This window comes from Ooceraea biroi, chromosome 12, assembly GCF_003672135.1.
Source record: "Ooceraea biroi isolate clonal line C1 chromosome 12, Obir_v5.4, whole genome shotgun sequence".
In the NCBI taxonomy this organism is placed as follows: domain Eukaryota; kingdom Metazoa; phylum Arthropoda; class Insecta; order Hymenoptera; family Formicidae; genus Ooceraea; species Ooceraea biroi.
Window position 1 is genome coordinate 11,609,828 of NC_039517.1, and position 20,206 is coordinate 11,630,033.

At 33.4% G+C, this 20,206-nt stretch overlaps 2 protein-coding genes across 5 annotated transcripts; both read right to left on the reverse strand.

Annotated features, from left to right (window-relative positions):
- Window positions 1–3,219: 3,219 nt before the first annotated feature.
- Window positions 3,220–5,290, reverse strand: LOC105282194. 4 transcript variants are annotated; one of them, XM_026974078.1, is made up of 3 exons: window positions 4,254–5,290; window positions 3,942–4,137; window positions 3,220–3,599 (listed from the first exon to the last, which is right to left on the reverse strand). In XM_026974078.1, coding segments are annotated over exons 1-3 (402 nt in total). In that variant the 5' UTR covers window positions 4,458–5,290; the 3' UTR covers window positions 3,220–3,597. The 4 variants fall into 4 exon arrangements, with proteins under 4 accessions (XP_026829879.1, XP_011342274.1, XP_011342273.1 ...); XM_011343972.2 differs by lacking the exon at window positions 3,220–3,599 and having other exon boundaries at window positions 3,700–4,137; window positions 4,254–4,475; window positions 4,855–5,290; XM_011343971.2 differs by lacking the exon at window positions 3,220–3,599 and having other exon boundaries at window positions 3,700–4,137; window positions 4,254–4,475; window positions 4,787–5,290.
- Window positions 5,291–9,973: 4,683 nt separating this feature from the next.
- Window positions 9,974–11,068, reverse strand: LOC105282197. The gene has a single exon (XM_011343975.1). It carries the CDS (start codon window positions 11,066–11,068, stop codon window positions 9,974–9,976), a length of 1,095 nt encoding a protein of 364 aa, XP_011342277.1.
- Window positions 11,069–20,206: the final 9,138 nt, after the last annotated feature.

Genomic DNA, 20,206 nt, shown 5'->3' on the forward strand with positions numbered 1-20,206 from the left:
AGAGAGCATGTACGACGCGGGCTGCGGTCCAGTTGATGCTTCAGATGCTTCAAAGAAAAGGGATAGAAAATGTTCTGAAACACTTGAAGCTGCAACACCACGTCGACGACGACGATGACGTCGTTGCACCACGTCGACGACGAAGACGAAGACGAAGACGAAGACGAAGACGAAGACGAAGTCGAAGACGAAGACGAAGACGAAGTCGAAGACGAAGACGATGAAGAAGACGAAGACGAAGACGACGAAGAAGATGAAGACGACGAAGAAGATGAAGACGAAGACGAAAACGAAGACGAAGACGAAGACGGCCTCAACTATTAGATAAAAAAGAACTTCACGAAGTTACACGCCTCTTTTAGAATAGGAAACATGTAAGTTAATACTTTTAAAAACCTTGACTGACAGGACTATGGCTTTTATCTCCTCATATATTATAAAAAAGAATAACATACTTTACACTACAAAATGTGTGAAATCACAACAAAATTACCTTTTTAAAAAAAGGTACAAAAAAGCGCCAAGTATACGCGTCTGATGTTCTTTCAAAAAAGGACTCTACAAAACTAATGATATCAACAAATTGCGCCAACTACAATGGGTATTAATGTAAACCAGAAAACCTATTACTTTATTATTACCCTTTGGCCGATATTCATTGTTGATTCTGATTTAAGACAATCTTAAGTACAATCATAAGATATTTGAAACCAATCACACAGTCGTATTAGCATCTTAAGACATTACTTCAGATCGTCTGGAAATAAGAATGGACTATGAATACTAGCCTTTGATATTAAAAAATAAAGGACATAATAATATTAAGCAGATATTTTTATACGAATAAATATTTTAATACATAGAAATATATTTATTAATACAAATAAGTGTTTTTTTCAAAATACTTGGCGCTGCTAAACCGAATCAAAAATTGTCTTAGTATTAAAATAATCTAAAGATTACAATAATTTCGTTAAACTCTAAATTACATAACACCTCGCTGGAATACATATATGTACAAATGTAGTTAAACTTATTCTGTGCTTAATTCTAATGTCACACACATACACACACATGCACGCATTCACAAGAGAAAGAAAGAGAACGAGGCAATGAACATAATGATTCGGTTTAGCAGCGCCAAGTATTTTGAAAAAAACACTTATTTGTATTAATAAATATATTTCTATGTATTAAAATATTTATTCGTATAAAAATATCTGCTTAATATTATTATGTCCTTTATTTTTTAATATCAAAGGCTAGTATTCATAGTCCATTCTTATTTCCAGACGATCTGAAGTAATGTCTTAAGATGCTAATACGACTGTGTGATTGGTTTCAAATATCTTATGATTGTACTTAAGATTGTCTTAAATCAGAATCAACAATGAATATCGGCCAAAGGGTAATAATAAAGTAATAGGTTTTCTGGTTTACATTAATACCCATTGTAGTTGGCGCAATTTGTTGATATCATTAGTTTTGTAGAGTCCTTTTTTGAAAGAACATCAGGCGCGTATACTTGGCACTTTTTTGTACCTTTTTTTAAAAAGGTAATTTTGTTGTGATAAAACATACCATTTTACATATTTTTATAAAGTAACTTATTACACAAACATTAGGAACTCTTCTCATTTATAATATCTATCTACTTATCACAAAGAGAGAATCATAGTTTTCATAGAATTTAAACAAACATAAAAGACAAACATAATTAAGCATAAGAAACAAAATAAAAGTCTTTGAAAGTTAGTGTGTTTCATAGTAGTATAAATATTAGATATATTTTCGATTGCCTCTGCTAGTCTTTCTTTTACTATTATGCCTCTTTCCAATAATTTTAATTTTATTTTATAATATTTTTTCCTCATCTTCTGATCTGTCCTTGTTAATCCTACTAACAAGCAACACTACCCAAGTGCCACACGCCGATTTTGATAAGCTTTGAATATGTTGTTGTTTAGGTCAAAATATGAGACACGTATTTTTTTATACGGGCCCGTATCGCTATTAAGGGGGTGAAACACCCTCTTGAAAAAAATCGCTTTTATATTTCTTAGCGAATACCGTGGAAACAATAAAAAAATATAAAAAAAAGTTTCAAGTAAAAGTTTTTTGGCTTCTAATGTACTTCATAACAGTGCAATTAGATTTTTCGAAAATGTCATATTTTTCGAAATCCCTTCCCCCCTCAATTTTTCAAAAATTTTTAAATTTATCTTTCAATAAAACTTAAAGCATATTTAATGTCAAATTCAACCGTATATGATAAAGTCATATTCTGAAAACGCATTTTTCAAAAAAAAGCTAAAAGTACCTCTATATCGCTATATACGCGCCCCACCTGTATTTGCGTTTTTAATACGCTAGTTACTTTTGACGACAGTTTTTTCGCAATCTCACAGAGATAACAATGAAGTCGGGAGATTACTTTTAATAAACAAAATAAGTTAGGTTCCCACTCTCTGCCGGACCCAGAAATGGTCAACGTGAAACTGGCAAGAAATTTTCACATTTTTAAAAACTTTTTCAATATTAAAAAATTTTTTTTTAATTTTTATTATAAACATATTATAAATTATTATAAATGTATTATAAATTATTATAAATTTTTAAATTAAAAAATAAATTTAAAAATATTGACAAAGTTTTTAAAAAAGTGAAAATTTCTTGCCAGTTTCACGTTGACCATTTCTGGGTCCGGCAGAGAGTGAGAACCTAACTTATTTTGTTTATTAAAAGTAATCTCCCGACTTCATTGTTATCTCTATGAGATTGCGAAAATGCTGTCGTCAAAAGTAACTAGCGTATTAAAAACGCAAATACAGGTGGGGCGCGTATATAGCGATATAGAGGTACTTTTAGCTTTTTTTTGAAAAATGCGTTTTCAGAATATGACTTTATCATATATGGTTGAATTTGACATTAAATATGCTTTAAGTTTTATTGAAAGATAAATTTAAAAATTTTTGAAAAATTGAGGGGGGAAGGGATTTCGAAAAATCTAATTGCACTGTTATGAAGTACATTAGAAGCCAAAAAACTTTTACTTGAAACTTTTTTTTATATTTTTTTATTGTTTCCACGGTATTCGCTAAGAAATATAAAAGCGATTTTTTTCAAGAGGGTGTTTCACCCCCTTAATAGCGATACGGGCCCGTATAAAAAAATACGTGTCTCATATTTTGACCTAAACAACAACATATTCAAAGCTTATCAAAATCGGCGTGTGGCACTTGGATAGTGTTGCTTGTAAGTCATTAGTATATTCCACTATTTTTTGTAATTTATGACTTGTTACTGTTCTTCTTCTTTGTGGTGGGTTGGTGTTGTTGGTAAGTATATTTTCAGCTGTTTCATTTTTTTCTTTTCTTCTATCAGTAGTTCTTATTATATTCTTTTTTTTCTTTAACCTTGTTTCATTCTCTGCAAAAGAATTGTGTATCGCATAATATAGCTTCATTATTATTTGTATCCATGTCTGTATCGCATGATATAGCTTCATTATTTGTATCCATGTCTATTGTCTCCACATTCATTGTTTCTGTGTTCAGATGTAATACGTTCTCGTCCAAGTATTGTATATCTTCAAATTCCTATATACAAAATTATGTTTAAAAGAAATTAATAATACAATATATACATAACTTGGTGAAAACTTTCCATCTAATTTATTTTATAACAGACTAATTTTTGTAATACATAAGAGTAAGGAAATAAGTAACTTTTGTTTTAAAAGATAATATATAATTATGATAAATAAAAACGTGCTATTCGGTTCTCTTAAATTGCTAGCGTTTGTTTACTTTGTTTAAAAAAACTTATTGAACTTCAGAAACGTTATTTATTACATATAACATTATAATTAATTTCAAAATATAATTAAATATTTCTGTATATAATGAAAATCACATTGTAAATATAAAAGGAGAAAGTACATATAAATGCAACATCTGGTTCTGCAATATTACTATGGCGACTAATTGCTGTTGTATTGATTGTTTCCAAAACCTGTTGTTCAATAGATGTTAATTGTTCTGTACTTGATAATGAAGGACCACCACCTGTTCCTTTTGTATATTTATTAATTTGATTATGTTTTGCCTTTGTTTTTCCATAAAGATCTTGCCAAGTCTGTTATAAGAACATTTATTTGTTATTAAAATAATTTATAAACTAATTACATATAGTTAAATAATCAGTAAAAGGATCAGTTATATCTTCTAAAGCTATAAATATTTTCTTTTTACCTTCCTCCACTGTTTCCAATCTTTAACTGCCCCATTAGGTATCTTATATAAGTCTTCAGCAAGCGTCATCCACAATTTTTGTGCATCTTTTGTCGTAAATGATGCCGAAAACTTACCAGATCTTAATTTCTCATTTTGCTTCATAAATTCTACAAGTGTTTCCTTTTGCTCTGCAGTTATATATCCTACTCTTTTGGTACTCATTTTTTATTTCTGTAATATCTATCAAAATAGAGTTTTTAAAGCACCTGCTATACAAATTTACCTGATTTATAGAAGTGTAACAAACTTTTCTACCTGTTCCACATGTATTAATAGATTGATAATTGAAACAACAATCTGTTATGATCAATTAAATAAGTTTTAATAAAATATATGTAGGATTTTGCTTTTGTCACCAATCTACCGTCGAATTATATTTACAGACATATGGGACTAGCAAAATACGAATTTAATTTGGACATACATTAGATCTATCGCAAAATTTTAATTGAATCTATTGTTAATGTTCCCAATATTAACAGTTTGCTTACCTAGTTATTTCAACTGTACTGTGTTTAACTAATTTTGAGACTTATAAATTGTAAGGTTATGTTTTTACCTTATACCTTCATTATTATACTTTCATTCTGTTATAGCAGAATTCTGATTGGTACAACTTCATATTTTACACTTGGCAACGTTGTGAGACTATCGCATACGGACATTTTCGAATGACAATTTTCACTTCAATTCGAGAATAGCTATCAGCGTCTTTAGTATAACGTATGCAATATTAGTCATGCGAAAATTATCGTACACGCAAATTTGCGTGTGATTTCGAGAATCAGTCCCCAGTACCAGAAATTTAATATTGAGAAAATGTACGAATCTAACGAGACAATGCGAGAAGTGTACCATCGAGAAATGTACGAACCTAAACTCTAAAGAAACAATGTGTAAATATAAAGTTGAGGATCAATATCTCGGGTATAGAAGTGAGAAACATCAACCAAAGATCATGCTATTCCACTATAAATATAAATACATATATACATGTCCTCAAAGGTGCTCTCGCGCTCGCTACCTATATATGTGCAGTAGCAGATGTTACGTACGAGTACGCTGTACGCCGCGTAGCCATCTGGTGGCGACGTCGAGTACTACGCTCCTGCTAGCGTATCCATAAACTTTACAAAGTAACTAAAAGTTCGATATGCTCAAATGTGCAGCCGCAAGTATCTCGATGGATTCTATCTCTATAGATTACATAATCAAAAATGAGATTTATATAGCAGACTACTGCTATATAAAGCTTATACATAATATACACTGACTAAAACTAAAACGTAACCACATATTTACTTTCTGATATCAGAGCTGAGGAGAGCTATTATTAAAGTATAAAATTATTTCGTACGGGAAACAATTGTAGAACTCGATAACATTAAATTAAACATCTATTTCGGATATTTAATCTCGCATAAAATCAACGAAATGTATGTATCAAACAAAACACTATAATAAATATAAGAAGAAGAAATATCTTTCGAGGAAACAATCGTCATTAAAACATTATGTACTTGGTGTATATAATTAGTGATTAGGTTTACTCTCATATATAATTAACAACCTCTATACATTAAACCAAACCCTTTAATATACATAAAAAAACGTTAATTAATATGAGAGGGAAGTTTATTCTTGGAAGAAACAAATGAAACATGTACACAACATTATGGACGTGTAACTAATTAATGATGTTTAGTGTCGTATATGATTAAGAAACTCAGTGCATTTAATTTAATTTTCAAATCGAAAGACTTTTACCTAATTTAATATCATAGAAATTGTTACTTAACCATATAAAAATTGTTACACACACACACAAACATAGAGGTCTTATTTCAATTTGTCTAACGGTTGAATTTTTCAATTTTATTACAAAAGTATTAACAATATCAAAATGCCAAACACGTATAATTTTATAAGTAGAGCTACTAATAATTAATATATAAATTTTATTCGTTTAACTTTACCTGTATCATCGTTAAAAACATTCATCTTATTAAAATTATAACATGCCCCATAAGAAATTCACGCATTCAGTTCAACAGGCATTACATCATACAATTAATTATTTTATTTTATCATGCAATTATTTTTCATTACATAAGCAATTTGTGTATCAATTTTCACATATTACAAACCTGGTAAAAATTAGATCATCGGGCGCGGTTCATCGAAATAATCTCATTTTAATAACAAGAATTTTAATTAAGTAATTAGTTTTCTCTTAAATTAATATAACCTAATAAAGATATCGCGAATCCGCCTGCGCTGTCTTTTTCAGAATCGTTTCTAGTTATTTCGTTTCTAGTTGAACTTTCAAAAGTGTTTAATATTTGTGTAAATAAAAAATAACTAACTTTGCCATTTGTTAAGATATCGCGAATCCGCTTTCGCTATCTTTTTCAGAATCGTTCGTAGTTGTTTCGTTTCGTTTGTAGTTGAACCGCTCCAAAGTTATTAACATTTGTTTAAATGAAAAATAGCTAACTTTGCCATTTGTTGAGATATTGCGACCGCTTGCGGCGTCTTCTTTAGAATCTTTTGTAATTTGTAGTGCTTTTCGTTTCGTTTGTAGTTAAAACGTTCGAAAGTTATAAACAATTAAACAACTTGCAAAAAGCTTTGCCATTTGTTGTAGAGAGAAAGAGAGATTTCGTATAATACTTGGTCTAGCAGCGCCAAGTATTTTGTACTAACTAAATATTATTTAATTTCAATAAAATGTTTACATTTTGTAGTGTAACCTCTGTTATTTTTTTCTATTACATTTTCTATAACTTCCATTGTTAGAATTCAAAAAAATTAAAATCCAAGTGATAAATGAAAGCTACTACCACTTGCGTTGGAAGAGGAAGATCCTTGAATGACAATAAAAAGGTATGTATCACGTAGTTTTTATTTGTTAAAAGTAGTTGTACCACAATAATTTTTCAAGACAATATATACATATATTCTGTTTGTAATTGATAAGATACTATCTCTTGAGTTTTTTAAATAGTTGTACAATAATTACTTTTCGAGATAATACATTTTCTCTGCAGTTTGTGCAATGTGAAGATTTCATACATTTTGGTGAAACAATACTCTAATAATATAATATTTAAAGAGAATTTTCTCAAAAAGTCTGAAGACAATATTTTAAAATATTAAAGATACTACTATTGAAATTTATTGGAAGCACAAAGATATTTTAAAATAGACTATCACTTTTTTGTCGAAGTAAACATAATTTCAAAAAAGGACTCTACAAAACTAATGATATGAACAAATTGCGCCAACTACAATGGGTATTTATGCAAACCAGAAAATCTATTTGTGCGAGATCCAACTTTCGTGTTCGGATTCTGGCACTGACTGCTGATTCCGTTCGGAAGAGAACGTGCGACGTGAAAAGTGACCACTCAATGATCACGGCAAGGACTGGGGCGTGTGACAGGAGTTCACTAATTCCGCGGAATGTTCGTTTAACAAGTTTATTGTAACACAGTCAAATAAAATGAACAAAAAGTCAGTCACGGATTATCTCGAGAGAACGCGAATCTGCGTGAATGTATATTCCGTCGAAGATATCGAGCGTAGATTGTGAACGCGCGCATCTGCTAATGTGGAATAACGCGACGTTGTTCCACGGATGCACTCCGAACTCGATTTCGAGAAATTCGAACGATTTAAAGTGCGGCCGAACTTGGGCGAAATAGATGATTACTGTCTGCGAAAACGATTCGTTAGCGAACGAGGCTGAATCTTATCTGGCTTTTTTCTCGATGAGCGATCGACAGCGACGTCTCTTGTTTGTCGCCTTCGGTGGAGAAAAATAGGCATACGCGACCAAACAAGCGATCTCTTTCGTCTCTGTCCATCGCACGTAATGATTTAAGCCGTGCGAGCGAGATCGTCGGGGTTCGCGCCCGTACGAGGTCAATTTGCGATCGTGAACGACGCAAATATTGTAAGATCCGGATAGCGCGCAACAAACATCTGGTGCTCGATTTGCCACGCAAGACTCGACGAAATTTTAATCGAAGTCTAATTACAAAAATGGTTTGACCGTGGTTCGAATCCCGAACACTATTACTTTATTATTATTCTTTAGCCGATATTCATTGTTGATTCTGATTTAAGACAATCTTAAGTACAATCATAAGATATTTGAAACCAATCACACAGTCATATCAGCATCTTAAGACATTACTTCAGATCGTCTGGAAATAAGAACGGACTATGAATACTAGCCTTTGATATTAAAAAATAAAGGACATAATAATATTAAGCAGATATTTTTATACGAATAAATATTTTAATACATAGAAATATATTTATTAATACAAATAAGTGTTTTTTTCAAAATACTTGGCGCTGCTAAACCGAATCATTATGTTCATTGCCTCGTTCTCTTTCTTTCTCTTGTGAATGCGTGCATGTGTGTGTATGTGTGTGACATTAGAATTAAGCACAGAATAAGTTTAACTACATTTGTACATATATGTATTCCAGCGAGGTGTTATGTAATTTAAAGTTTAAGGAAATTATTGTAATCTTTAGATTATTTAAATACTAAGACAATTTTTTATTCTCTTGTATGTTTATCTGGAAGATAGCTATTGGGAGGTGTGAAGAAACCGGGCATAAGTTAGCTCAATGGATAGCTTGGGGTATAAATATACTTACTTGTTAATTGTAATAAATGTGGTTTATAGTGTAATGCGCGCCGCGCCCCCCGCGTCCGCCGCGTCCACTGCGCCCGCCACGCCCGCCACGCCACGGATGGCGGCCAGCGCGTTTCCATCTTTCTGAAACAAATAAGTTATATTATTATCTATACGCGACGTTTCGAGAGGCTTCGATTATCAGATCTCAATAACGGCTGGTCTGATCTTCTAAGTCAGTTCAATAGATAGCTTGGGGTATAAATATACTTACTAGGAAGAACCTTTGCCGGTACCAGTGCTGTCGTCGCCGGGGAGGCTGGAGCCGCTGTCGCCGGGACCGCTGTCACCGGTGCCAGAGTCGCCGGGGCCACTGTTGCTGGTATTCTTATTAATTCCAGCGGTGGTGGCGGTGGTAGTACCATCATCGCAGCCGGTACCACCGCCGGTAGTAGCAGTGGGGCCGGTTGTAGCGGTGGTGATGGCGGTACCGGCTGCGATGCTGGTATAGGAGAATTAGTAAAATCATCGTCGATGTCCATGCCTGAAACAGAAAAGAAATACATATATATATATATATATATATATATATTCTTACATTATATTACAAAAAATATATATATATATATATCTATATATTTTGTTCTAAATATAGAATATAATAATGTGTAGTAACAGAATTATGATATGTCGACACCACTGGCAACTTTATTGTTCAGTGAAAAACAACGTTTCGACCAGAATTTCTGGCCCTCTTCAGGTTTCAAGTTAATATATACAGTTAATTACAATGTCGTTTTCTTCCTATAACCAATCAACAACGCAAATTACACTACAATTTAATAACTTAAACAGGCACACAATATGATTACAATAAAAATTCACTTCGATAAATTACAACAGAATAACATACTAACCAAAAAAAGACATCGCATAAACTATCGAACAATGACAAAGAATCACGTCCGTACTCGATGATGACAAGTTGAAGAATGATGTTTTCGGTGACGAATCAAAACAGTTCTAAATATTTTTCAGTATAGGATCATAAACACCCGGCAAGTTATCAGTGTCCGTCTGTAGATTGATCGCATTGTGATGTCTTTTAATAAAAATCATTTCCGCCACTTCGCGTTTATGTAAATGTTGTTCTTGGTGTAAAATGTCTACCTTTGACCAGTCAAAGTCATGGAACAAGGAAGCTCTGTGTCTGCTGACAACTGACCAATTACCTTCACGTTTCGAAATATCGCTTCTATGTTCCTTGACCCTCGTAGCCAGGTGCCTTTTTGTTTGGCCCACATAGCAGGCATCGCAATCCTTACATTTCAAGCGGTAAACTACACCAGTTTTGTTACTATCGGGTAACGCGTCTTTGCCAGATTTTATGATACAGTCTAATCTCTTATTTATCGTGTGTATTACATTAATGTTATAGCTTTTAAAAACTCTGTGGAGAATGTCACTAAGACCATTTACAAATGGTAACACTACAGATTTGGCTCTATTATCACCATCCTCATTAATGTTGTTTAGCTTCATATTAGTGTGTTTTAGTGCTTTGATTCTTTTGTTTACGTGTTTATCAACAAGTTTCGACGGATAACAATTGTTCAATAAAATCTCCTTTACAGTTTCAATGTTCGTGCTATGAAATTTCACATGCGAAAGTAAGATCGCTCTATCAATTAAGCTTGTGATTACCCCGATTTTATGTTGTAGAGGATGATTGGAAAAGAAGTTTAAATAACGGCCAGAGAAAGTTGGTTTCCGATACCAATTCATGACTACAATCCCGTTGTCCCTAATTAACATTGTGTCTAAAAAACTAATGCAATTATTCTTTTCAACTTCGATCATGAATTGCAAGCGTGGGTGGTAACTATTAAATACTTGCAAAACTTGTTGAATCCTGTCAGTTGGCAAAAATAACAAAATGTCATCGACATATCTATAATAAATTTTGCTGTTAAAATCTAAGGCTTCCAAGCAACACGTTTCTAAGTCCTCCATTACTATATCGGCAATAATCGGTGATAACGGTGACCCCATAGGCGTGCCAAACACCTGACTATAAAATTTACCATCAAAAGTGAAAACCGTGGAGTCTAATACCATCTCGATTGCATAGAGAAACTGAGTCAAACTAAACTTAGTGTTCTCAGAGATCCATCTTCATCTTTTTTCGATACTTCTTATCACTAGTTCCTTCGGTATATTTGTGAACAGAGAGACTACATCCAAGGAAACCATGGATTCGCTTGGTTCAATTGTCAAGTTACTAATCATATTAACAAATCGCCAGCTATCACCAACATGTGATCTCGGTTTTGGGATAGAATTAATAAGGATTTTGTGTAAAAACGACGCAATGTAGTATAAAGGACTGCCTACTGTGGAAACAATAGCCCGTAGAGGGGGACCTGGTTTATGAATCTTTGGTAAGCCATAGCACCGTGGGACATTTGCATTGGTGCATCTTAGACTTCTATATGTGCTCTCGTCAATAATGTGTAGGTCACACCATGACTTTATTAACGAATTAACTTTGTTCGTTAGCCGTTTAATAGGATCTTTGTTGATTATCGAATACGTAGCTCTATCACCAAGAATTTCATTCATCTGTCTATTATATTTTATTCTACTCATAATCACTGTCACTTGGCCCTTGTCTGCCCTCGTCACCATTAAATCATTGTTATCACTTAAAAATCTCTTACAAGTGTCAAAGGTTTTCAAAATATAGCTGTCAATAATACTTTTATGATGTCTCGCGAAAAAACTACGTAAGCTGCAAGTCAATCGGAAACGAATGTCATTAATGATCTCATCAGTCCAACCAAGACGCATGCTCTCAAAATTCTTAACCACGTTTACAACCAAATTGTCACTATCATTCTCTGTGCCACCGCGGAATGGTAATCCAAACTTCCCACCAAGACTCAACATGTGTGACACATCCTCAGGAATAATTGTGTCACTTAAATTCACAAGCCATTTTTTGTTATTACACTTCAAAAAACGTGAAAGATTGTCATCCATGTGCATGAGTCGCTCGAGTAATCACAATCTGTGAATGTTTTAATGGTGTTGACGTTCAGCACGTTAATTATTGTTTTTTGTTGGATTCCGAAGGGGACAGTCGTCAGGTGCACAACGATTGTCCCGAGTTCTTTTTTCAACTTGTTATTTCGTATTTAACTCACTTTTGTAATTGGCCATATCGAACCTGAAAGGGATCGGGTGCCATTAAACACTAAGAAGAAGAAGAAGAAGATTGTTTCTTGTTATAATAAAAGTGTTTTCAAAGGGAATCACATCTGCCTCTAGTACTGGCATATGGGCGTATTCGTCCCTTGAGCCATAGAAGGAGAAGGAGAAGGAACATCTATAACGTTACGCTTACTGCAGGTACGTGCGTAATTGTAAAAATGTAATTTATTTTTATAAATTTTCTATGTTCTACATGGTAACATTATGCAACCTGCTAATAATTTATTGCATTTCTGTTCTTTTAGTTTATTGCATTCCTGTTCTTTTATCAATGATGAGGACAGTGGCAGAAGATTGATGTGAAAGGTGGATAGATGCAGAAAGAAATGTAAAGAAAAGGAGACAGGCATGAGTCCCTCGATTATTGATAATCTGTGGATACGTTATGGTAACTGTTTGCAACCTGCTAATAATCTATTGCATTTGTGTTCTGATATTGATGATTAATTTTATAAATCTTAACACTTTTTGATTATGTTGATTAGCTGTCAATAATTATCTATGTATGTTCTTCATGATAACTGTTCGTAACCTGCTAATAATTTATTGTACTACTGTTCTTTTACTTTATTGCATATCTGTTGTTTTATCGATGAGTAATTTGATAAATTTTATATCTATGTTCTTCATAGTAACTATTTGCAACATGTTAATAGTTTAATACATTTCTGTTCTTTTATGGATGATTAATTTTTTATAAACTTTAATACTTTTTGATTATGTTGATTAGCTGTCAATAATATTATATCTATGTTCTTCATGGTGACTGTTTGCAACATGCTAATAGTTTAATACATTTCTGTTCTTTTATCGATGATTAATTTTATAAAGTGTATATCTACGTTCTTCATGATAACTATTCGCAACCTGCTAATAATTTATTGTACTTCTGTTCTTTTATCGATGATTACTTTTATAAATTTTAAGTTTTTGATTATGTTGATTAGCTGTCAACAATTTTATATCTACGATCTACATGGTAACTGTTCGCAACCTGCTAATAGTTTATAAGTACATACACCTATGTGTGTACTTTACATTACATTACAGAATATACACGCACATATGTGTTTGTTTTATATAAATGTTTTCAAACGAGTATGCGTTATCGTTCTGTTATCGTAGGTAGTATTTCTTATGTAGAATCCAAATATGCAAATTATATAGGGTGTTCCATTTGAAATTATGGAGTTACATCCTTCCCATGGCCTTACCGCCCATCCCTCTTAAATTTAAAGCGGAGGCGACTTTATGCTTATGCAGTTAACGAGGCCTGGTAGCATGCGGTAGCATTTTGTCTCACTATCGCCCGAGCAAGTTGAGTCAAGCATGCTACGAAATGCACGAAATCTGGCATTACTGCGTACATGTTGTCTCGTATTTTTGGCGCACACGGAAAAACGTAGCTGCTGCCATCGTGACGAAAAGAACGAACTCGTATTTTTGGCGCACGCGGAAAAACGTAGCTGTTGTCATAATGACGAAAAGAACGAACTGTACAAACGATGATGATGATAACGACGTTTCTTTATCGAAAATTTGCCAATTTTAGATTTTGCATCGTCATATCTGTGCTCGTAGGGCACATAGAAGAAAAATGAAAACACTTTTATTATATAATTCAAAGCGTGTTACTTCAGATCGTCTGGAAATATTATATTATATTATAGTTATATAGTTTAAATAATTGTTTGTTTCAGATTGGTTGAGTTAAAGTAAGTCTTGTTTCTTTCTATTCTTCTCTCTGTTTTCTTTCTATTTCTCTCTCTCTCCCGCTCTCTCTCTCTCTCTCTTTCTCTCTCTCTCTCTCTCTACAGGAGGTTATGGACGAAAAACCTTACAATACATCACGTATATCATAACATGTATGATAGCGTTTATCGTTTTCTAACAAAGTAAATAAAACTACTAATGTTAGAGTCACTCTTATCTTGCTTTCATTCAATTTTATATATTCTGTAGTACAGTTGTTTGAGTTGCGGAGACGATAAATGGTACACTTAGAGGAAGGATAATAGATATACAAGGATAAAAGGATCACATTAATTTAGGTTTGTGTTTCTTATTTATTTATAATCATAAACAGAACCCATACAAAATTTTATTCGTGTACTGTTAAATGTAACAGCGAATAACAGCGTAAAGTTTATGTTGAATTATTATCTTGTATGCCAAGTTACTATCCGGTATAAAAATAATATTCAATCTATATTTCCTAACCTTAATATCCTAAACTCATTATAAAGATACAAGATAGAACCTCAGTATGTACTAGCATATAATATGTAACAATATCACAAGGAAAATGATGTACAGGGTCTGTCTTTGGTTTTACGTGTTAACATTTATACAAATAAAAGATGCAAATTCGTGTAATGTGTATTATTCATTACAATTACAGCCGGATTTCTCCATACAATTTTCAATTTTTTTTGTATCTACGTTGTATGTAACAGCGTATATTTATTTATTAGCTTATGACTTGTTATGTGATATAAGAGTAATATTTTATAGCTTATACTCTTAATATCACAAAATATCACTTTATGAAACTAAAAGGTAGGAAATTAGAGTCGCAGTACTTAGTACTCCACGTATGTAACACTATTATACGTAATCTATTTTTAATGTAACATACGTTTGTACAAAAAATAAAATGTTAATATAATCTGTATATATAATAACAAATCATGTATCTTGAATACAAAAAAGCAACTTAAAAAGCTTCGTTTTCTATGATCCAACATTATGTAAAAGATAATAATGCTTACTCTAGGAAATAAATTGGAGGAATGAAGAGTTGTCAGTTAACTTGCAGCTAAAACTAAGAGCCGATTTGATAAAACGAATAATACGCAATGACAGATTGATAGTAGAACGACAGTTACTTTAGCAATCATACTAATATAAAATAATAGTGTTATATGCCTTTTATAGCATTTCTATCGTTATGTGTTCTCAATACAATACAAATATCTATTGTATTACGGATTGTATGAACTTAAACTTACTTTGGCACAGCACAATTTTTATACTTTTGCCCACAATAGCGGAATGGAATTACATAATACGATATTTCAGATATTTTTTTAAAAATCAAATAATAGTGCACAAGCGTCATTGCAATTTTATAACAAAATAATTGTTTCGTATGAATTAATACTGCGTTCTATATGTAGATAAAACTAAGAGTTAAAACTAAGAGCCGATTTGATAAAACGAATAATACGCAACGACAGACTGATAGTAGCACGACAGTTGCTTTAGCAATCATACTAATATAAAATAATAGTGTTATATGCCTTTTATAGCATTTTTATCTTTATGTGTTCTCAATACAATACGAAATATCTATCGTGTTGCGGATTGTACGACCTTAAACTTTGGCACAGCACAATTTTTCTAATTTTGCTCGCAATGGCGAAATAAAATTACATAATAAGATATTTCAGATATCTTTTAAAAAATAAATAATATTGCACAAGCAGTTTCATAACATCACTCATTGCAGTCATTGCAGTAACAAAATAATTTTTTCGTATGAATCAATACTCCGTTTTGTATGTAGATCTTGTAGAACTTTTAGAGAACTTTCTGTTTTTACGAAAAAATATGTAGTTCGAAATAGACTTTATGGTCTTGTAATTCGCATGTAGCTTTCATATGGTACGTTACATATCGGACATCGATTAGTTGTTAAACGTTCAATGCAGTCCAAACAACAAGCGAGATGACCGCAATCCTGCAGATATAAAGGAGTGAGTTCGTTCGTTATTATAACATACGGCACAAATGTCTTCGGATGCTTTTTCCTTCGATGTACTTGTAGTATCTTGCAGATTCCAGTCTACAGTATGAAACGCACGATCTTGTACAGAGGAATTGCTGTCATTTGTGTTTGGGGATAGATTTCCGAAATCATCTTCTGGAATCTGATATACTTCTTCGGAGTCTGTAAGAAATAGAAGACAAAGAAGAATAAAAATATAGTTTATACATTAATATGAGACAGGATCACTTAAATTTTATGCCTTGAAGCATCTTGAAAAGGCTAAGTAATAATATTATCTTCATATATATTTCTAATTTCAGTTTCCGATTCGGAAGTTTTATCAGTTGTCGAATATTCTTCATGTTGCACCATTTGCGTTATTTCATGTGTAACTGTCGCCTGTGTATCAGAAGAATCAGTGTCTCTCTCTTGATCTGGAAATGAAAGATTATTTCTCCATAGTTTTGTGAAAATATTTAATACATACAAACTAGTAAAAAGATGCGTAAGTATCATTAGTACCATAATGAAAACATTAAACAAATAGTATTTAAACATGTAAAATATAACAAAGTGTTGTTACCTACATCTCCTGCGGTTACACGTTCTTCTTGTCTTTGACGGCGTGAATTTGTATATACATTTCGAGACATTCTGCGAGATCTGCATCTAAGGTTAATTTGCCTTCCTGAAAAGCAAAAGTTAAATGAACATACAATTAAGTAATTTTGAAGTAATCTCTGTAAAAAATTGATAATTTTTAAAAAATCTAAAACTTTGTGAAAAAATCATGACGTAATTAAAATATTTTAACAATTTTATATTTATATATATATGACTTTTTAAGGGGTAGATCGATTGCCCACTTTTCGATTGGACACAGCCATTAAAATTAATCAAATCTAACCTAATCTAACCAAACTAAGCAAGTTGATTGGCTTGTGTCCAATTGCACCGTGTCCAATAAAGCGCTCCCCAAGAATATCAGTGTAATAAATAAATTCATAGATGCAAATAAAGTAACATATTTACCTGTCTGAAATGTTTCATTTAAATTCTCTGTTAACAGCTCTACGTCTGCAGATTGTATAATAACATCCCTTGATACTTCAATATCTGAAAAGAAGAAGCAGTTACACATTTTTGAAATAAATCTATTATTGTATATATTATGATTATAATATCTATTCAAATTTCATTAAAATTATAAAAGTATGATACAGTAAATGTAGTATATTTACCTTCAAATGACGCCAGTTGTTCCATCTAAACAATATGAGTGTTCGTGGTAAACATGAGCAAAAAATCTTTTAGTGGCAATCTAAAACCGTGTAATATTACTTTAATATTATTTTGAAATCATTATACGAACATTTAACTCAATGCATAAGGAATTACAAAATTATAAAATAATACCTTCCATTTGCTAAGTCTGTTTGTGCATTAACAATTTTGCTATCACGTTCTCTATTTGTTCGTGCACGGGTTCGTCGAGGTGCAAGACCATTTCTCAAGCGACGATAATCTAGCTCTTGATCGGTAATTAAATGTGATAATTTTTCTAAAAAAGAAAGAAAAGCTAATGAAAAGTACTTTATATAAAATAACGTTAATTATAGAATTGTTATTAATAAAACATGACACTGTTACGTCCAGAGCTCCGTGAGCTCGAGGAAGGGCGCAACCAGACGCCTCTCGAGGTACGTAGGCACGGAACCGCAGTACCTCGTGTGTTCGAGCCGACCGATACGTTTCGATTTTCGGGTCAACGACCAAGTCGATTTTACTCTTTTAATTCGAAACGGTCCCTCGATTTTCGGGTCAACGACCAAGGTTGATTTTACCCTATTGTTCGAAACGGACACTCGATTTTCGGGTCAACGACCGAAGTCGATTTTACCCTATTATTCGAGATGGTCAACTCGATGGTCCTTTTTTGGTAAGGGAAATGAATCCCTATTACACAAGGATAGGACCCGTACGATCTGTCAAGGACGAGGGTGAAACGAGGGTAATAAACTAGAATGAAATTTTGATAAACTAACAATAGTATATTCTGTCAATGGTCATTAAAAATACAAGTACAAATGGTTAGAATTTTGAAACTGGAATGCGGATTTGAACATGATTATAAAAACTATAATTCGATTAAAACACCGCTACGGAAAACGCAATATAATATCAATACGCATTTTAACTAAAATATTTGTACAAGTTGAAAATTAAACTGTGTAATCCGATTCATTCGGAGGAACATCGGTACATATTTATAATTCTAAATTAATTCTAACTCAAACGTATAATAGGTAATCCAAAAAACGTTGATACAAATTACTATCATTACATTATTTATGCCTACATTTCAAAATTAAAATTATATAAACATTCACTAATGTAAGACGCGGGGATCAGGACAGGGTGGACGCGGTTGTGGATGATAAAGAGGATAAAGGTATCGGGGCCAGCGTGAACGAGCGCTTCCCTAAGAGCCGGTATGTCGATTAAGCCAGGGCCGCAAATAACGGTGTGTGGAGGAAGGGGATGAGTGAAGGTGGGGAAAAGATCCAGGAAATAATCAATAACCAAGTTGAAGGCTATCTGGGAAAATTCTTGGAGTGCTGAAATTGAGGGGATTGACATCCCTCCAATCTCAGGGTTTTCATGAACGGGGGGTGGAAAGTCAAGGAATATTCCTTAGTTGATTTCAGGAGCGGGGGTAGGGAGGACCGAATTCAGGAATTGTCCAAGCTGTTCAGAAGGGATGGGTGAGTACCACCGCGGGGATAACTCAGGTAGGGAAAAAGGGGAAACACTAGGGGAGGAAGGTGGATTAGCAGTCGTTTAGGTAGGAGATGGTATGCTAATTGTAAGTGGTGATAATCGCTGCTCGGTTCTATCGCTAAGTGTATCAAGTTGCTCGGTTGTTTCTGGCGCGGGGAGGGGTGCGGTTTGATCGCACGATAGCAAATCTGCCGATGAGGAATAACCCGAATCTGCTGAGGAATCAGTTGGTCCGCGAATATTATCGGCCACTTAAATGGAAATAAATAGGAATAGACAATTGCTATACTCGAATCGCGAAACGATTAGAGGGTAATTAAATGAAATAATTTAAAAAAAACCTTACTTTTCTTGTATCGGTTCTCGGATGGAGTTGATCGTCAATGAGTCAGGCGATGGAGCCAACCAGACCAGAATTGCTCGGGTGGAGTCCAACACTGACTCTAATATTTAAGCCCGATGTCCCGATCACGGGAACGTAACAGTAACGATGTGAATTGCAGGCTAGCCAAGATAGAAGAGGACTCTCTGGCCAAATTTTTCCCTTTATATAGGGCTAAAGAGTGTAGGCGGAGGTCACTCTTTTTCCCAGAAAAGAAGAACAACGGAAAAAGGCAATAAAATTGTTTCTAATGAAGCGTCCATTGCTTCTGTATTACTATGATATCTGATGGATTTACGTTATCGTTTCCAAGGATTAGAGTCTAGCGCTTGACTTGTGAAGACCCTTCACTTGACCATCCATATTACAATCCATGTTTACATTTCCTTAATCTATTTCACAGCTGCCCCTGTATGGCAGGGTTCCTTATCGGTGGATTACTTTTATTGCCGTCAGCGAGTGACAATTCCCAAGTCCTGCTTCGTCTTTCCGAATCAGAAGCGGTCTTTGTTTAGTGATTAACTATTGATTCCGGGTGATTTTTCCCTCTTTTTCTCTTATCAAACGTTTCAGCCGAGCGCAGGTGGGGGTGTGTAAAATAATTTTGTGAATCTTATGGTTTACGTATCGTTTCATGATATCTATTACAATAAGACCACTTGTTCCCCCCTACGCTCGTCCGGTCGTTTTCCCGCTAATGGGGATTATTCTTATCTGTTTCTTCCCTTTATTTTATGTTTTCCCTATGGAAGCGAGGAACCGTGGAGTCTCCTGGACGTAACAACACTAAAAAATAATTTGTACGACTATAGTGAATGTGTAATAATATATGTATATAAATGTTACCTAGAAACGTCCAAATATTAATATTCCTTGTGCCTAGTTTCTGCACTACAATATTATGGAAACTTTCTACTATGTTGTTAGTACGTGTAGGACAACGAAACTTACTAATTCTTGATGTCATGTTTGACCAGGAAAGCCTCAAGTAGGATGTAAATTGTAAAATATCAGGATGTTCCCAAGAAAGTAAATCGGCTTCAGCTTG